At 42.4% G+C, this 15268-nt stretch overlaps 1 protein-coding gene across 2 annotated transcripts in view; it reads left to right on the top strand.

The window, feature by feature from the left end:
• The window catches only part of xylb (xylulokinase homolog (H. influenzae)), a 79913-nt gene that overhangs the window by 45521 nt on the left and 19124 nt on the right, over positions 1 to 15268 (top strand). For both annotated transcript variants that reach the window (XM_038997614.1, XM_038997615.1), the window contains one exon: positions 6551 to 6645. In XM_038997614.1, coding sequence (XP_038853542.1) covers positions 6551 to 6645 — 95 coding nt within the window. The remainder of the gene's footprint in view (positions 1 to 6550; positions 6646 to 15268) is intronic.

Raw genomic sequence — 15268 nt, 5'->3', positions numbered from 1 at the left:
TTCATTCAATAAGTCTGCCAAGACCAATTGCCTCCTCGTCTTCGGGACGGTTGAAATGAAGCACTCTGTCTTTTTTGGCAGAAACACATGCGAGTGCATGCGTGCGCACACACACACACACAAACTCACACAAATGAAGCCTATCGAGCGGGGAAAGGAATTGTTCTATGCCGTGTTTTAGCTTGAGTCAAATGTTGGATGTCGTGCCACAGTTTCTCAGCCATGGCTCACTAGGTACAGCTAAGTAAATACATGGATTTTTGATTACCAGCCTATGAGTGAACTGGGTCTGGGGCTTGGATAAGTAGCACTTAAGCACAGCAGGCCTTCATAATTCTTGCATAAATGTCATGTGACTTGCAACATAAATATTGACTTAACGAAGCATTCTCCCCAATTTTCATTGACCCACTTAGCCATCCATGTTGAATCATGTAAACTAACTGATGTAGAATATTGCTATATATGTATGATGCATACAATGTCCCATAAAATACACCACAGCAATACTTCCATCTTGCCTTCCTTACTTAACTACAAACGTCAACATATTTGACTTACGTATTTGGTGTTTTTACTTTCATAAGTGACATATTATTTGGAGATTGCGTTGTCAGATCTGAGCTGAAAATGTCAGTTTCAATGATGGAAGCGAAAATAAATTGAGTCTGGAAAGCCACAGTGATTGTGGCATTGTTCTACAGAGCCTAGACCCCGATACGTTAAAACAATATCCCTGCACCCAATAACCTGGCGTCAAATGTCAAGAGCATTCAGAGTCAACAGATATCGTAGAGACAAGCTATTCGACTCCTGCAGAAAAGGTCAGCGGTGCCGTAATGTCTTACGCAAGCGACCGCTGACATCGTGACCAATTTAGACCCGAAGCCTTTCTTCCTTACACCTTCACTGAACTTAAACACTAACTATAGAGCTTCTTCTCTTCACAGTGTCCTTCAGGAACACTGAACTTAAACACTAACTATACAGCTTCTCTTCAAACAGTGTCCTTCAGAAACACTGAGCTTAAACACTGAGCTTGGGCTCCCGAGTGGCGCAGCGGTCTAAGGCACTGCATCTTAGTGCTAGAGGCATCACTACAGACCCTGGTTCGATTCCATGCTGTATCACAATCGTCCGTGATTGGGAATCCCAAAGGGCAGCGCACAATTGGCCCAGCGTCGTCCGGGTTAGGGTTTGGCCGGGGTAGACCGTCATTGTAAATAAGAATTTGTTCTTAACTGACTTGCCTAGTTAAATAAAGGTTAAAAAACAACAAACAAAAAACACTAACGCTTCTTCACACAGCATCCTTCAGAAACACTGAGCTTAAACACTTTACAGCTTCTCTTCAGTGTCCTTCAGAAACACTGAGCTTAAACACTTTACAGCTTCTCTTCAGTGTCCTTCAGAAACACTGAGCTTAAACACTATACAGCTTCTCTTCAGTGTCCTTCAGAAACACTGAGCTTAAACACTATACAGCTTCTCTTCAGTGTCCTTCAGAAACACTGAGCTTAAACACTTTACAGCTTCTCTTCAGTGTCCTTCATAAACACTTTACAGCTTCTCTTCAGTGTCCTTCAGAAACACTGAGCTTAAACACTATACAGCTTCTCTTCAGTGTCCTTCAGAAACACTGAGCTTAAACACTTTACAGCTTCTCTTCAGTGTCCTTCATAAACACTTTACAGCTTCTCTTCAGTGTCCTTCATAAACACTTTACAGCTTCTCTTCACAATGTTCTTCAGAAACACTGAGCTTAAACACTATACAGCTTCTCTTCACACAGTGTTCTTCAGAAACACTGAGCTTAAACACTATACAGCTTCTCTTCACACAGTGTTCTTCAGAAACACTGAGCTTGCAATCATATTACAAGCTTGTGTTAAACTCTCTACAACAAAGCTTTCTTAGTGTCCAACAATCTTTCTCTGCCCTACAAAATAAAGGTCATGTGGTTCGGTAAGAAGAATGCCCCCCTCTCCCCACCGTTGTGATTACTACCTCTGAGGGTTTAGAGCTTGAGGTAGTCAGTCACCTTATACAAGTACTTGGGAGTATAACTAGTACACTGTATTTCTCTCAGCACATATCCAAGCTGCAGGCTAAAGTTCAATCTAGACTTGGTTTCCTCCAACATAATCTCTTCTCTTTCACCCCAGCTGCCAAACAAACCCTGATTCAGATGACCATCCTACCCATGCTAGATTAAGGAGACGTAATTCATAGATCGGTAGGTAAGGGTGCTCTCGAAGAGCTAGATGTTCTTTACCATTCTGCCATTAGATTTGCCACCAATGCTCCTTATAGGACACATCACTGCACTCTATACTCCTCTGTAAACTGGTCATCTCTGTATACTCGGCGCAAGACCCACTGGTTGATGTTTATTTATAAGACCCTCTTAGGCCTCACTCCTCCCTGTCTGAGATACCTATTGCAGCCCTCATCCTCTACATACACCTGTTCTGCCAGTCACATTCTGTTAAAGGTCCCGAAAGCACACACATCCCTGGGTCGCTTCTCTTTTCAGTTCGCGGCTCCTAGCGACTAGAACGAGCTGCACAAAGCACTAAAACTGGACAGTTTTATCTCCATCTCTACATTCAAAGACTCAATCATGGACACTCTTACTGACAGTTGTGGCTGCTTCGCCTGATGTATTGTTGTCTCTACCTTCTTGCCCTTTGTGCTGTTGTCTGTGCCTAACAATGTTTGTGCTGCTACCATATTGTGCTGCTGACATGTAGTGTCACTACCGTGTTTTTGTCATGTTGTGTTGCTACCATGCTGTGTTGTTGTCTTAGGTCTCTCTTTATGTAGTGTGTCTCGTGTCGTGATCTGTTTTTGGTTCAACATTTACATTTTTAATAAAAAGCCCCTGTCACCGCAGGAGGCCTTTTGCCTCTTGGTAGGCCATCATTGTAAATAAGAATTTGTTCTTAGTTGACTTGCCTCGTTAAATATAGGCAACAAATATTAATAAAATGACATGTGGTTGAAGCGACCTAACCTTTTCCTTGATGATTCCCTATTGATGTTTTAGCATTTATACGAAGCTATCTATCATGACACAAGGCGAGAACCAGATGCAGATGGTTGGAGTCTTACAATATTTATTAATCCAATAGGGATTAGCAAGAGACTTGTTGTGGACAGGCAAAAGGGTCAAAACCAGTTCAGAGTTTAAAAGGTACCGAAGGGCAGGCAGAATCAAGGTCAGGGCAGGCAGGATGATCAGGCAGAAAGAAGTCTAGAGTCAGGCAGGGGTCAAAACCAGGAGGACTATCAAAAAGAGAATAGTAAAAGGAGTACGGGAAAAACACGCTGGATGACTTGACTAACATACAAGACAAACTGGCACAGAGAGAAAGGAAACACAGGGATAAATACAATGGGGAAAACAAGCGACACCTGGAGGGGGTGGAGACAATAACGAGGACATGTGAAATTGATCCGGGTGTGACACTATCTGTTTTTACTTTGGCACTTGAAATGTAATTCTCATTTTTCGGATGTGCATGCAATATATCCCACCTCCTAGAATAAATGTTTCCATACATACGATTACACACACACACACACAAACAAGCACACACAATATACATACATGAGCGGTGGTTTTGGATGTGTTGGACCACAGAGTGAAAGAAAAGCAGCCAACAAGTGCTCAGCATATGTGGCAACACTGTTTTGGTTAATACATGATTCCATATGTGTTATTTCATAGTTTTGATGTCTTCACTATTATTCTACAATGTAGAACATTTAGAAATAAAGAAAAACCCTTGAATGAGTAGGTGTGTCCAAACTTTTGACTGGTACTGTACATACAGTTGAAATCGGGAGTTTACATACACTATAATGGTTGGAATCATTAAAACTCGTTTTTCAACCACTCCACAAATTTCTTGTTAGCAAACTATAGTTTTGGCAAGTCGGTTAGGTCATCTACTTTGTGCATGACACAAGTCATTTTTCCAACAATTGTTTACAGGCAGATTATTTCACTTATAAAATTCACTGTATATACAGTTGAAGTCGGAAGTTTACATACACCTTAGCCAAATACATTTAAGTTTACATACACTCAATTAGTATTTGGTAGCATTACCTGTAAATTGTTTAACTTGGGTCAAACATTTCAGCCTTCCACAAGCTTCCAACAAAAAGTTGTGTGAATTTTGGCCCATTCATCCTGACAGAGCTGTTGTAACTGAGTCAGGTTTGTAGGCCTCCTTGCTCGCACACGCTTTTTCAGTTCTGCCCACTAATCTTCTATAGGATTGAGGTCAGGGCTTTGGGATGCCAACTCCAATACCTTGACTTTGTTGTCCATTTTGCCACAACTTTGGAAGTATGCTTGAGGTCATTGTCCATTTGGAAGACCCATTTGCGACCAAGCTTGTCTCTTGTGCTTGTCTCATGTGCTCTCTGACGATTGGCATGACTGTGGCTATCCGGTCTTGCCTTGCCGTGACATGCTCTATAACACTAGTATACGGGGTGGATTGGTGCTCCCAGGTTTCCCGGGCGATGTCTAAGATTCCCTGGGGGTGCCTCCCATATACCAGCTCAAAATGGGAAAACCCCAGCAAGGCTTGGGGAACCTCTCTTAATGGCAAACATCAGATACGCCAACATGCAATCCTAGTTTTTCCCATCCTTATCGATTACCTTCCTGAGCATTGACTTCAGGGTGCAGTTGAATCTCTCAACTAGCCTGTCCGTCTGAGGATGGTAAACCGATGTCCTCAACTGTTTCATCTGCCACAATTTACAAAGGTCTGCCATAAGGCGGGACATAAAGGGGGTTCCCTGGTCAGTAAGGATCTCCTTTGGAACCCCTACCCTGGTGAACAGGAGCACTAATTCCATGGCAATATTTTTGGAAGCCATCGTCCGAAGGGGAATGGCTTCTGGGTAGTGAGTGGCATAATCTAGAATGACCAGAATGTATTGGTGCCTTCTGGCGGATTTGGGTAGTGGGCCCACTATATCCATTGCTATCCTCTCAAATGGCGTTTCGATTATTGGGAAAGGCGCTAGCGGGCTTCTAACAGCTGGTCGGGGAGCTGGTAACTGGCACTCCGGGCACTCTCCACAATGCCAAGCCACTTCAGCCTGTATTCCTGGCCAGTAAAACCTCCTTACAATCCGGTCTCAGGTTTTATCGATACCAAGTTATCCACCCAGAATGTGCCCATGAGCTAGATCCAGTACTGTCCTCTGGTACCGGGTTGGCACCAACAACTGTTCCACCACATCAACCCCTATTTTTGACACTCTGTACACCAAACCCTTTTTCATGATGAAGTGGGGAAAACTATTAGGCATCGTCCCAACATTTATGGGAGTACCATCTATGACCTGCACATCTGCTCTGGCTTGCTGCAGGGTTGGATCCTGGTTTTGGGCCGTCCCTCCTTTGGGTATTTGCAGCTGGTAACTGAGCCCCAATTTGGTCCGCTATTCCCTTTTGGCCTTCTCTAAACTCCCAGGTGTTTCTCTCTTGTTCCTCTCTGAGCAGCTGGTTGGTGTGGTGCTGGACCTGTAATGTGTCCTGATACATTCGCATTTTATCCTGGTGAGCTATTTGTTGAGCTCTAGTTGCCTCTTGTTGGGCGGCCACCGCTTGTAACAGGGCCTGTATGGCTCCCTCCATACTCATTTTCCCCGAGCAATCTGTCCTAACCAAACAAAGCCACAAAAAAAAGCCTGACTCCCCTTTGGAGTGCTAACTGAACATTTTTTTCCCTCTACCTAACCAGCGGTATGGTTAGTCCATATGCCCGCATTCTCCACCACGTGTGACAAACCTCTTCAAGATAAGGAGAATTTGTCACAAATTAAGCGGGAAACTGTCACCAAAATCACCCGAAGAATGAGAGGACTTTCGAACGGGACAGTACCTGTGTGTTTGCTTCTCTGTCCTGGTCCACGCAGGCCGCAGGTGAGGTTAAGGGATAGCAGGGTTCGGTACACAAATCGGGTTCTCGTTAGGTCCAGGTCCAAACGCCAACAGGTAAGTCCAAACAGTCTAGCTCATACACGGTAAATCCAGATGATATATATATCGTCTCTTTCTCTATGGTTCACAGATCCTTCCAGCCCCCCCTCTCTCTCTCTTCCTGGTTTGTCTTGACCCCTTATCTGTGGGTCGGCCCCACCTTCTGAGCATTCCCCTTGCTTCTGGGAATTGTAGTTTTGGCAGTCGGCCATTTAGTGATCCGTAGTTCTGATCGGGGTGGCCATTTTAGTGAGAGGCCAGAGCCTGTTTATTAGTTCTGCTCTCACATATCTGCCATTTATCACTCGACCCCCTTCTTTGCCACATTAGTATTACATGTTTAATACCCAACGGATAAATACAGTATCTATTATGTACCCATTTTCAGCAATTCTTTGCCATAGGTTTTTTTTACCTAGGTGATACACATTGTATTGTGATGTACCCCTTTTCAACGATTGGTTGCCATTTGACTAACTTTTTACACGGTGGTATTTGATGTTTTTTGGTAAACTGAATCCACTTTTTGTTTGCCAGGACTTGTTGCTGAATCAGGTGTGTCCTTCGCTGAGGCGGTGAGAAAAGCCCCAGAACCCCAGCTAGCAGTGACCCCAACTCCTGGAGCTGACAAGGTACAGCAGCACAACCCAATACAGCTCAGCAGCTCTCTCACTCTTTCCTTCTCATTCTCTCTACCTCTCTACTTCTCTCTGGTTGTGATCAGCATTTATTCATATTGTGAATCTGTGTCTAAATATGGCCTCTTGCATATACAGTGGCAAGAAAAAGTATGTGAACCCTTTGGAATTACCTGGACTTCTGCATAATTAGTCATACAATTTGATCTGATCTAAGTCACAACAATAGACAAACACAGTCTGCTTAAACTAATAACACACAAACAATTATACTTTTTCATGTCTTTATTGAACACACTGTGGAAACATTCACAGTGCAGGGTGGGAAAAGTTTGTGAACCCTTGGTTTTAATAACTGGTTGACCCTACTTTGGCAGCAATAACCTCAACTAAAGGTTTTCTGTAGTTGCGGATCAGACTTGCACAATGGTCAGGAGAAATTTTGGACCATTCTTCTTAACAAAACTGTTTCAGTTCAGCAATATTCTTGGGATGTCTGGTGTGAACCACTCTCTTGACGTCATGCCACAGCATCTCAATCGGGTTGAGGTTAGGACTCTGACTGGGCCACTCCAGAAGGCATATTTCTTCTGTTGAAGCCATTCTGTTGTTGATTTACTTCTGTGTTTTGGGTCGTTGTCCTGTTGTATCACCCAACTTCTGTTGAGCTTCAATTGGAGGACAGATAGCCTTACATTCTCCTGCAAAATGTCCTGATAAACTTGGGAATTCATTTTTCCGTCGATGATAGCAAGCTGTCCAGGCCCTGAGGCAGCAAAGCAGGTCCAAACCATGATGCTCCCTTCACCATACGTTGCAGTTGGTCTTGATGTTGTTGTGTGTTCCTTCCTTCCTTCCACAACTCAACTTTAGTTTAATTTGTCCACAGAATATTTTGCCAGTAGCGCTATGGAACATCCAGATGCTCTTTTGCGAACTTCAGATGTGCAGCAATGTTTTTTTAGACAGCAGTGGCTTCTTCCTTGGTGTCCTCCCTTGAACACTATTCTTGTTTTGTGTTTTATGTATCGTAGACTCGTCAACAGAGATTTTAGAATGTTCCAGAGATTTCTTTAAGTCTTTAGCTGACACTCTAAGATTCTTCTTAACCTCATTGAGCATTCTGCGCTGTGCTCTTGCAGTCATCTTTGCAGGACGGCCACTCCTAGGGAGAGTAGCAACAGTGCTGAACTTTCTCCATTTATCGACAATTTGTCTTACAGTGGACTGATGAACATCAAGGCTTTTAGAGATACTTTTGTAAACCTTTCCAGCTTTATGCAAGTCAACAATTCTTAATCTTGGGTCTTCTGAGATCTCTTTTGTTCGAGGCATGGTTCACATCAGGCAATGCTTCTTGTGAATAGCAAACAAACATTTTGTGAGTGTTTTTTATAGGGCAGGGCAGCTCTAATCAACATCTCCAATCTCGTCTCAATGATTGTACTCCAGGTTAGCTGACTCCTGACTCCATTTAGCATTTGGAGAAGTCATTAGCCTAGGGGTTCCCATACTTTTTCCAACCTACGCTGTGAATGTTTAAATTATGTATTCAATATAGACAGAAATACAATAATTTGTGCGTTATTAGTTTAGGCACACTGTGTTTGTGTGTTAGATGAAGATCAGATCTAATTTTATGACCAATTCATGCAGAAATCCAGATAATTCCAAAGGGTTCACATACTTTTTCTTGCCACTGTGAGTAATACTTTGTGAAGGCATTTCAATAAGTTTTCCAACTGGATCACATACTATTTTAAGGTAAGGCATGGGAATGAGGGATACATATGCTAAGGAACTAGCTGTCTGTGCCTCAAAGGCAATGGCTCCAGGTCTACATTTTCTGTACAACATTTCTTTGATCACCTCTTTGATCTTTCTGAATGGTTTTAATGTTCCGCTGTTGGCTCAGGGCAGACAGCTTGGATGTAACATGCCGCCTAAACATTACTGTTAAGTAGCACCGACAGGATTGGCAAAGTGCTTAGCAATGTGACCAATGAAATCACAGTGTCCTAATGAAGTGACCAATGAAATCACTGTGTTGTAATGACCTGACCAATGAAATCACAGTGTCTTCGCCATATCCCGGCCTACCTCAAATGTCAAAGAGCTCTACTGTTTAACAGTGGCAGCGTCACAGGGGGAACATAGCGATTGTGTGAGTGACGGCTATGACTACAAGACGCTTTTTTAGCCACTGAACTCTCCCCTCAGTCTCCAGACTTATCGGCTGCCGAATAGCCTACTTTTATGAGTCACTGCTTCTTCATTAAATGCTTCATCCCCCTTTGGTGAAGTGATTGTAAAAGTGAATTACATGCCATCCACTCTGACCGGTGGTAGAAATACACGGGGGTCACGCAGGGACAGACGGTGGTTTGCTATCTAAATGGAGCCAGAGACTTTAGGTGTGTGTGTGTGTGTGTGTGTGTGTGTGTGTGTGTGTGTGTGTGTGTGTGTGTGTGTGTGTGTGTGTGTGTGTGTGTGTGTGTGTGTGTGTGTGTGTGTGTGTGTGTGTGTGTGTGTGTGAGAAAGAGAGACTTTTACAGAAGGAGATTAATGGATGAGGGAAAAGCTCAGTTCTAGTTAAAATACATGTTATTTAGCACAAATAGGCCAATAAGGAGCTGTGTGAAATTGAAGTGACATTTCTGGGAATTAGTGGGCGAGGCAGCCATTGTGAGCATTTGTAAGAGATGCAGCCAATGCTGCCGCCGACAGTGGACTAATCAAGCGGCATCTTTGATAAAACACAGCGAGGTAATTGGAGTTTGGCGTACGGGGTCGGTGACTCTGCGTCACTGTGAACGGCCACTGCTGGGCTGCTAGTATGTGCAAATGGAGGCTTGAGCGATGTCGTTAACCCTGTAGAGTCTAAGCTGGGGAGAATTGTTTTATGACGGTCATACCAAGGATCATTCAGCTATTTGATTTAGAATTTTAGGACCCCTTTAGGTATCCCCCAAAAAAGAACAGATGAATGAATAACAGACTAATTCATAGAAAAACAGATAGTTACAGTTGAAGTCGGAAGTTTACATACACTTAGGTTGGAGTCATTAAAACTCGTTTTTCAACCACTCCACAAATGTCTTGTTAACAAACTATAGTTTTGGTAAGTCGGTTAGGGCATCTACTTTGTGCATGACACAAGTCATTTTTCCAACAATTGTTTAGAGACAGATTATTTCACTTATAATTCATTATATCACAATTCCAGTGGGTCAGAAGTTGACTGTGCCTTTAAACAGCTTAGAAAATTCCAGAAAATGATGTCATGGCTTTAGAAGCTTCTGATAGGCTAATTGACACCATTTGAGTCAATTGGAGGTGTACCTGTGGATGTATTTCAAGGCCTACCTTCAAACTGAGTGGATCTTTGCTTGACATCATGGGAAAATCAAAAGAAATCAGCCAAGACCTCAGAAAAAAAATTGTTGACCTCAAGTCTGGTTCATCCTTGGGAGCAATTTCCAAAAGTCTGAAGGTACCACGTTCATCTGTACAAACAATATTACGCTTGTATAAACACCATGGGACCCCACAGCCGTCTGTCTCCTAGAGATGAACGTACTTTGGTGCGAAAGTGCAAATTAATCCCAGAACAACAGCAAAGGACCCTGTGAAGATGCTGGAGGAAACAGGTACAAAAGTATCTATATCCACAGTAAAACGAGTCCTATATTGACATAACCTGAAAGGCCGCTCAGCAAGGAAGAAGCCACTGCTCCAAAATCGCCATGTAAAAGCCAGACTACGGTTTTCAACTGCGCATGGAAACAAAGATTGTACTTTTTCCTCTGGTCTGATGAAACAAAATAGAACTGTTTGGCCATAATGACCATTGTTATGTTTAGAGGAAAAAGGGGGAGGCTTTTTAACAATTTAAAGGCAATGCTACCAAATACTAATTGAGTGTATGTAAACTTCTGACCCACTGGGAATGTCAAACAAAAGCTGAAATAAATCATTCTCTCTACTAATGACATTTCACATTCTTAAATAGAGTGGTGATCCTAACTGACCTAAGGCAGGGAATTTTTACTAGGATTAAATGTCAGGAGTTGTGAAAACTGAGTTTAAATGTATTTGGATAAAGTGTATGTAAACTTCCGACTTCAACTGTAAGTTTTAGAGATATAAGAAAGATCAGGAAACTATTTGTATTTTTTTCACACATATTTACCCCCTTTTTTTAGGTACTAACTACTTACATATATACTTCCATTCATTTCTTTTTTTACTGGTACCGGGCGAGTCATGTGAGGCTTGTGGGCATCCTAGAGCAAAACCTTTCCATAGAGGGGTCATATTAGTGTGTAGGCCAAACAGTCCAGACACTACAGACGTTTTTGTGAGAAGACCGATTTTCTGGATGTCTCATGGTCTGACAAATACCGCTGTATCTCGGCCACCTTCCAATGCAGATGCGTACGGCCGCAATTGGCAGATGCGGTGGATTGAGGCGCAGTCCATGCAAAAAAACTGATCTCTATCTTAAACTGACGAATTTTGATGGGAATATTTTTATTATGCTAATTCGATTTCCACGGGGCCACTGAAATTAACTCGAGGGTTAACTGAGGTATATAGGTTGATCTCCCCGTGTAGGAATGGCCATTTTTGACACAATGGTGTTTTCATGCTCTTATTGAGACCGTAATTTCTATACGAGGAAAATGTACTCACAAATCATCCTGCTTTACATTGTGAGAGCAGCTCACTCACTATTCACATTGCACAAGAGTTCATCATGTTTATTTGACATATGAACATATCATAGGCATGGAAACCTATATATGTCTAGGACAAAACCATAAGGCCCAAGAGAGAACACATGCGCACATACTGTAGAGAGTTAGTGTGTGTGTGCTTGTGTGTGTATCTGTGTGTGCCTGAGTGCCTGTGCTTACAATTCATGAAGCGCAGCAGGAGTGTGCCGAGGTGAACAAGTTCTTCCTATGAGGTGAAGGTATATAGCAGGCAGTACCCATTAGAAAAACCCAACGCACATACCTATAGATGACGTGCGTATATGTGTGTGTGTGTACAGTTCACAAAGCATTACACAGCAGCACAGTGTGCCGAGGGGAACAGGTTCCTCTGACGTGGAAGTAAGTTAAGTTGTGCTCTTTTAGCCTCTGTAAGGGCTTAATTATGGGATAAGGGATGTGGGACATGCACTGTAGGTCTAGTTAATTAACATTGTCTAGGCTTAAAAGAAGAGGATCCTGGGATGATTGACAGTTGTCACAATGTTTTGAAATGTACTGGTTTTGTACTCCTTAGTCCAGAAGTTAAGAAGCAACATCAACAGTCAGGGTTGTAGTTGTACGTACGGTGTCCATATTTGGACTTCTTCAGAGTCACAAGAAGTTGGTGTCAAGAGTATGGTTGCACATTTTGGGGGATATTCAGAGGTGGAAACTTTCCGTAGGACTTAACGGGAATATATGGGAATTAACGAGAATATACGGTAATTAATGCAAATATATGCAAATTAATATTAATACTTTTTAAATGTAGATGTTTTTTGCATTGGATATATTTACCATATCATATGGAGACAGAAACATAAACATTTTACCTTATCATAAGTAGACATAATTACAAATTATTAAGTCCTACCAATAGAAATAAAATTAAAATAAATAGTTATGAATTGAACTTTAATTAAATGAGTTGACTCTTCAGATGGGATGATTTCACTGAACAACAAAAGAAAGGGAATATCGAATGATCCCCAATGATCCATCGCATCTCCCAAAAACGTTTTAAACATACAACTTTAAAATGATAGTCTACAAACTACAGCTTTGGTTGTCTTCCTCTCAGGCTTCCATGTCTTCTCCCTGGACCTCCTCAATGTCCACCTTTTGAACATCAGACTATGAGGCCTCATCTTCACTGTCACTTTCAAACCTTGTTGAGGATGGCTCGTTGTCAGGCTCAAAAATACTCAAATTTGCCCGGATGGGCCAATTTTTCAACCCTTGTATTGGTCAGCCTGTTGCGTGCTCTGGTGTGTGTGTTCCCAAACAAGGACCAGTTGTGCTCTGAGGCAGCTGATGTTGGTGGGATTTGGAGGATGATGGAGGCAACAAGGTAAAGAGCCTCTGATTCACAAAGTCCCTTCCACCAGGTGGCTGATGAGATATGTTGGCACGACTGCCATATTGCATCTCCATCCCAAAGCCCTTGCTTGGAAGTGTACTTCGCCAGACTGCCAAGAACCTTGCCCTCGTCCAGGCCAAGGTGACGAGACACAGTAGTGATGACACCATAGGCCTTTTTGATCTCTGCACCAGACAGGATTCTCTTGCCAGCATACTTGGGGTCCAACATGTACGCTGCGGCGTGTATGGGCTTCAGGCAGATGTCTTTTTGGTGTATTTCAGAACTGCAGTTTCCTCTGCTTGGAGCAACAGTGAAGTGGGCAGGGCAGTACGGATTTCTTCTCTTACATCTGCAAGCAGAATCTGAACATCAGACAGGATGGCATTGTCTCCCTCAATTCGTGTAATGGCTACTGCTATAGGTTTCAGGAGTTTCAGGCTGCTTACCACTCTCTCCCAAAATACATAATCCAGGAGGATCCTCTTGATGGGGCTGTCCATATCGGTATGGCCATTTCTTGGAGAGACTCCTTCCCCTCCAGGAGACTGTCAAACATGATGACAACACCACCCCAACGGGAGTTGCTGGGCAGCTTCAATGTGGAGCTCTTATTCTTCTCACTTTGCTTGGTGAGGTAGATTGCTGCTATAACTTGATGACCCTTCACATACTTAACCATTTCCTTGGCTCTCTTGTAGAGTATATCCATTGTTTTCAGTGCCATGATGACCTTGAGGAGCAGATTCAATGCATGAGCAGCACAGCCAATGGGTGTGATGTGAGGGTAGGACTCCTCCACTTTAGATCAAGCAGCCTTCATGTTCGCAGAATTGTCTGTCACCAGTGCAAATACCTTCTGTGGTCCAAGGTCATTGATGACTGCCCTCAGCTCATCTGTAATGTAGAGACCGGTGTGTCTGTTATCCCTTGTGTCTGTGCTCTTGTGGAATACTGGTTGAGGGGTGGAGATGATGTAGTTTAATTATTCCTTTCTCTATTATTTGCTTGACCTTCACTTGAACTCTGTTGAACTCTGCATCCAGCAAATGAGTAGATAAAGCATGTCTGGTTGGAGGGGTGTATGCTGGGCGAAGAACATTCAGAAATCTCTTCCAATACCCATTGCCAGTTGCATACACAGCTCGAGCAAGACATTCATCAGCATTTCTCTGACTACGTTTCCTCTAAAGATTAGGGAAAAAATTGTAAAAAAAACTACAAATACAATTCCATGTACAGATAAATAGTTAAGCAGTTAGATTAAACAACTCCTTTGTAAGATAACAGTTTTAAAATGAAATGTATGGAAACAGGTGAATTAACACTCCTCAGTTATCAGGCTCAAGCAAGCTAAAACCCACATGGTAGCAATAACTATCTAGCAGAAATTGTTAACAAGTTAGAAATTATATAAAAACACTTTGCTGTAGGCTACTATTTACTAGTTAACAAAAAAAGTATGTCATATAAAATATATTCACCCCACCCAGTATTGTAATCAAAACTTACCAGAAAGCATGTAGTCCTCGGCTCAGACAGTGTAGTAGTGTGGGATCTATAGCATATCATTAGTGTGCAACATCTTAAGAATCAGCTGTACATGTGATGGAAGAGTGCATTGTACATGTGATAGAAGAATGCACTGTGCATGCAGAGGGTTGCAATTCCATTGAATTGGGGATAGTTTAACCGAAATATACCACAATACCTAGAATTGCCTTATGTGTATCTCACAAAAGGTTCACTGTTAAAAGCTAACTTTTTTGATGAATTTAAGCAAAATTCCCCAAATTCCAGGGCTTAACTTCCCATGGAAAATTTACGAAAAAATTCTGGAAATTTGCCAGAAAGTTTCGACCCTTTGCAACCCTAGTCAAGAGTCTCGCTTCTTCTCAGTTATGTTTTTTGCAGCGTATTTGTTGGTTCTTCAAAAATATTTTGGCATAAAAGCCCTCTCCTAGCACGTGTGTCCTTCAGAGCACAACAGATTGACAGTACTATTATGTCAACAATGAAACAGGTAGTGAGGAGAAGGGGGGAAAAAACGCTTTTAAAAGAGAGATGTTCCAAATGTGGGCTTAAACTTCAACCTTGATAAATATTCATGAGCTAGGACTACGACAGCTTAATGGCAAACATCTTAATATTTTTTTAGCCTTTGTCTTTATTCCTGCAATCCCTCACTTCTCCCCCCCTTCCCTTCCCTCAAGGTTGTCTATGTAGGCTGTGTGAAAGAGAGACAGTAACAAAGTGGGCCGCTTGCTGTTTCTTAATTTGGAGTTTGACAGAAACATCACAGTTCAACGATTGTCTCATTGTGAAGGATTCTGGGAGGAAAAAGCTTAGTGCCTACCTCCCTCCTAAAATCAGACATTACCTACCCCAACAAAGGCACATTAACATGGCGACTGGTATGATTTGGGTTCCCGGGAAAAGGGAGACGGTTTGACATGTCTAATATCTCTCATATCTTTGGCATGTTGATTTTCTCTGT

Source organism: Salvelinus namaycush, chromosome 7, assembly GCF_016432855.1.
Source record: "Salvelinus namaycush isolate Seneca chromosome 7, SaNama_1.0, whole genome shotgun sequence".
Lineage (NCBI taxonomy): Eukaryota > Metazoa > Chordata > Actinopteri > Salmoniformes > Salmonidae > Salvelinus > Salvelinus namaycush.
This window is presented reverse-complemented; position numbering and strand designations above follow the sequence as displayed.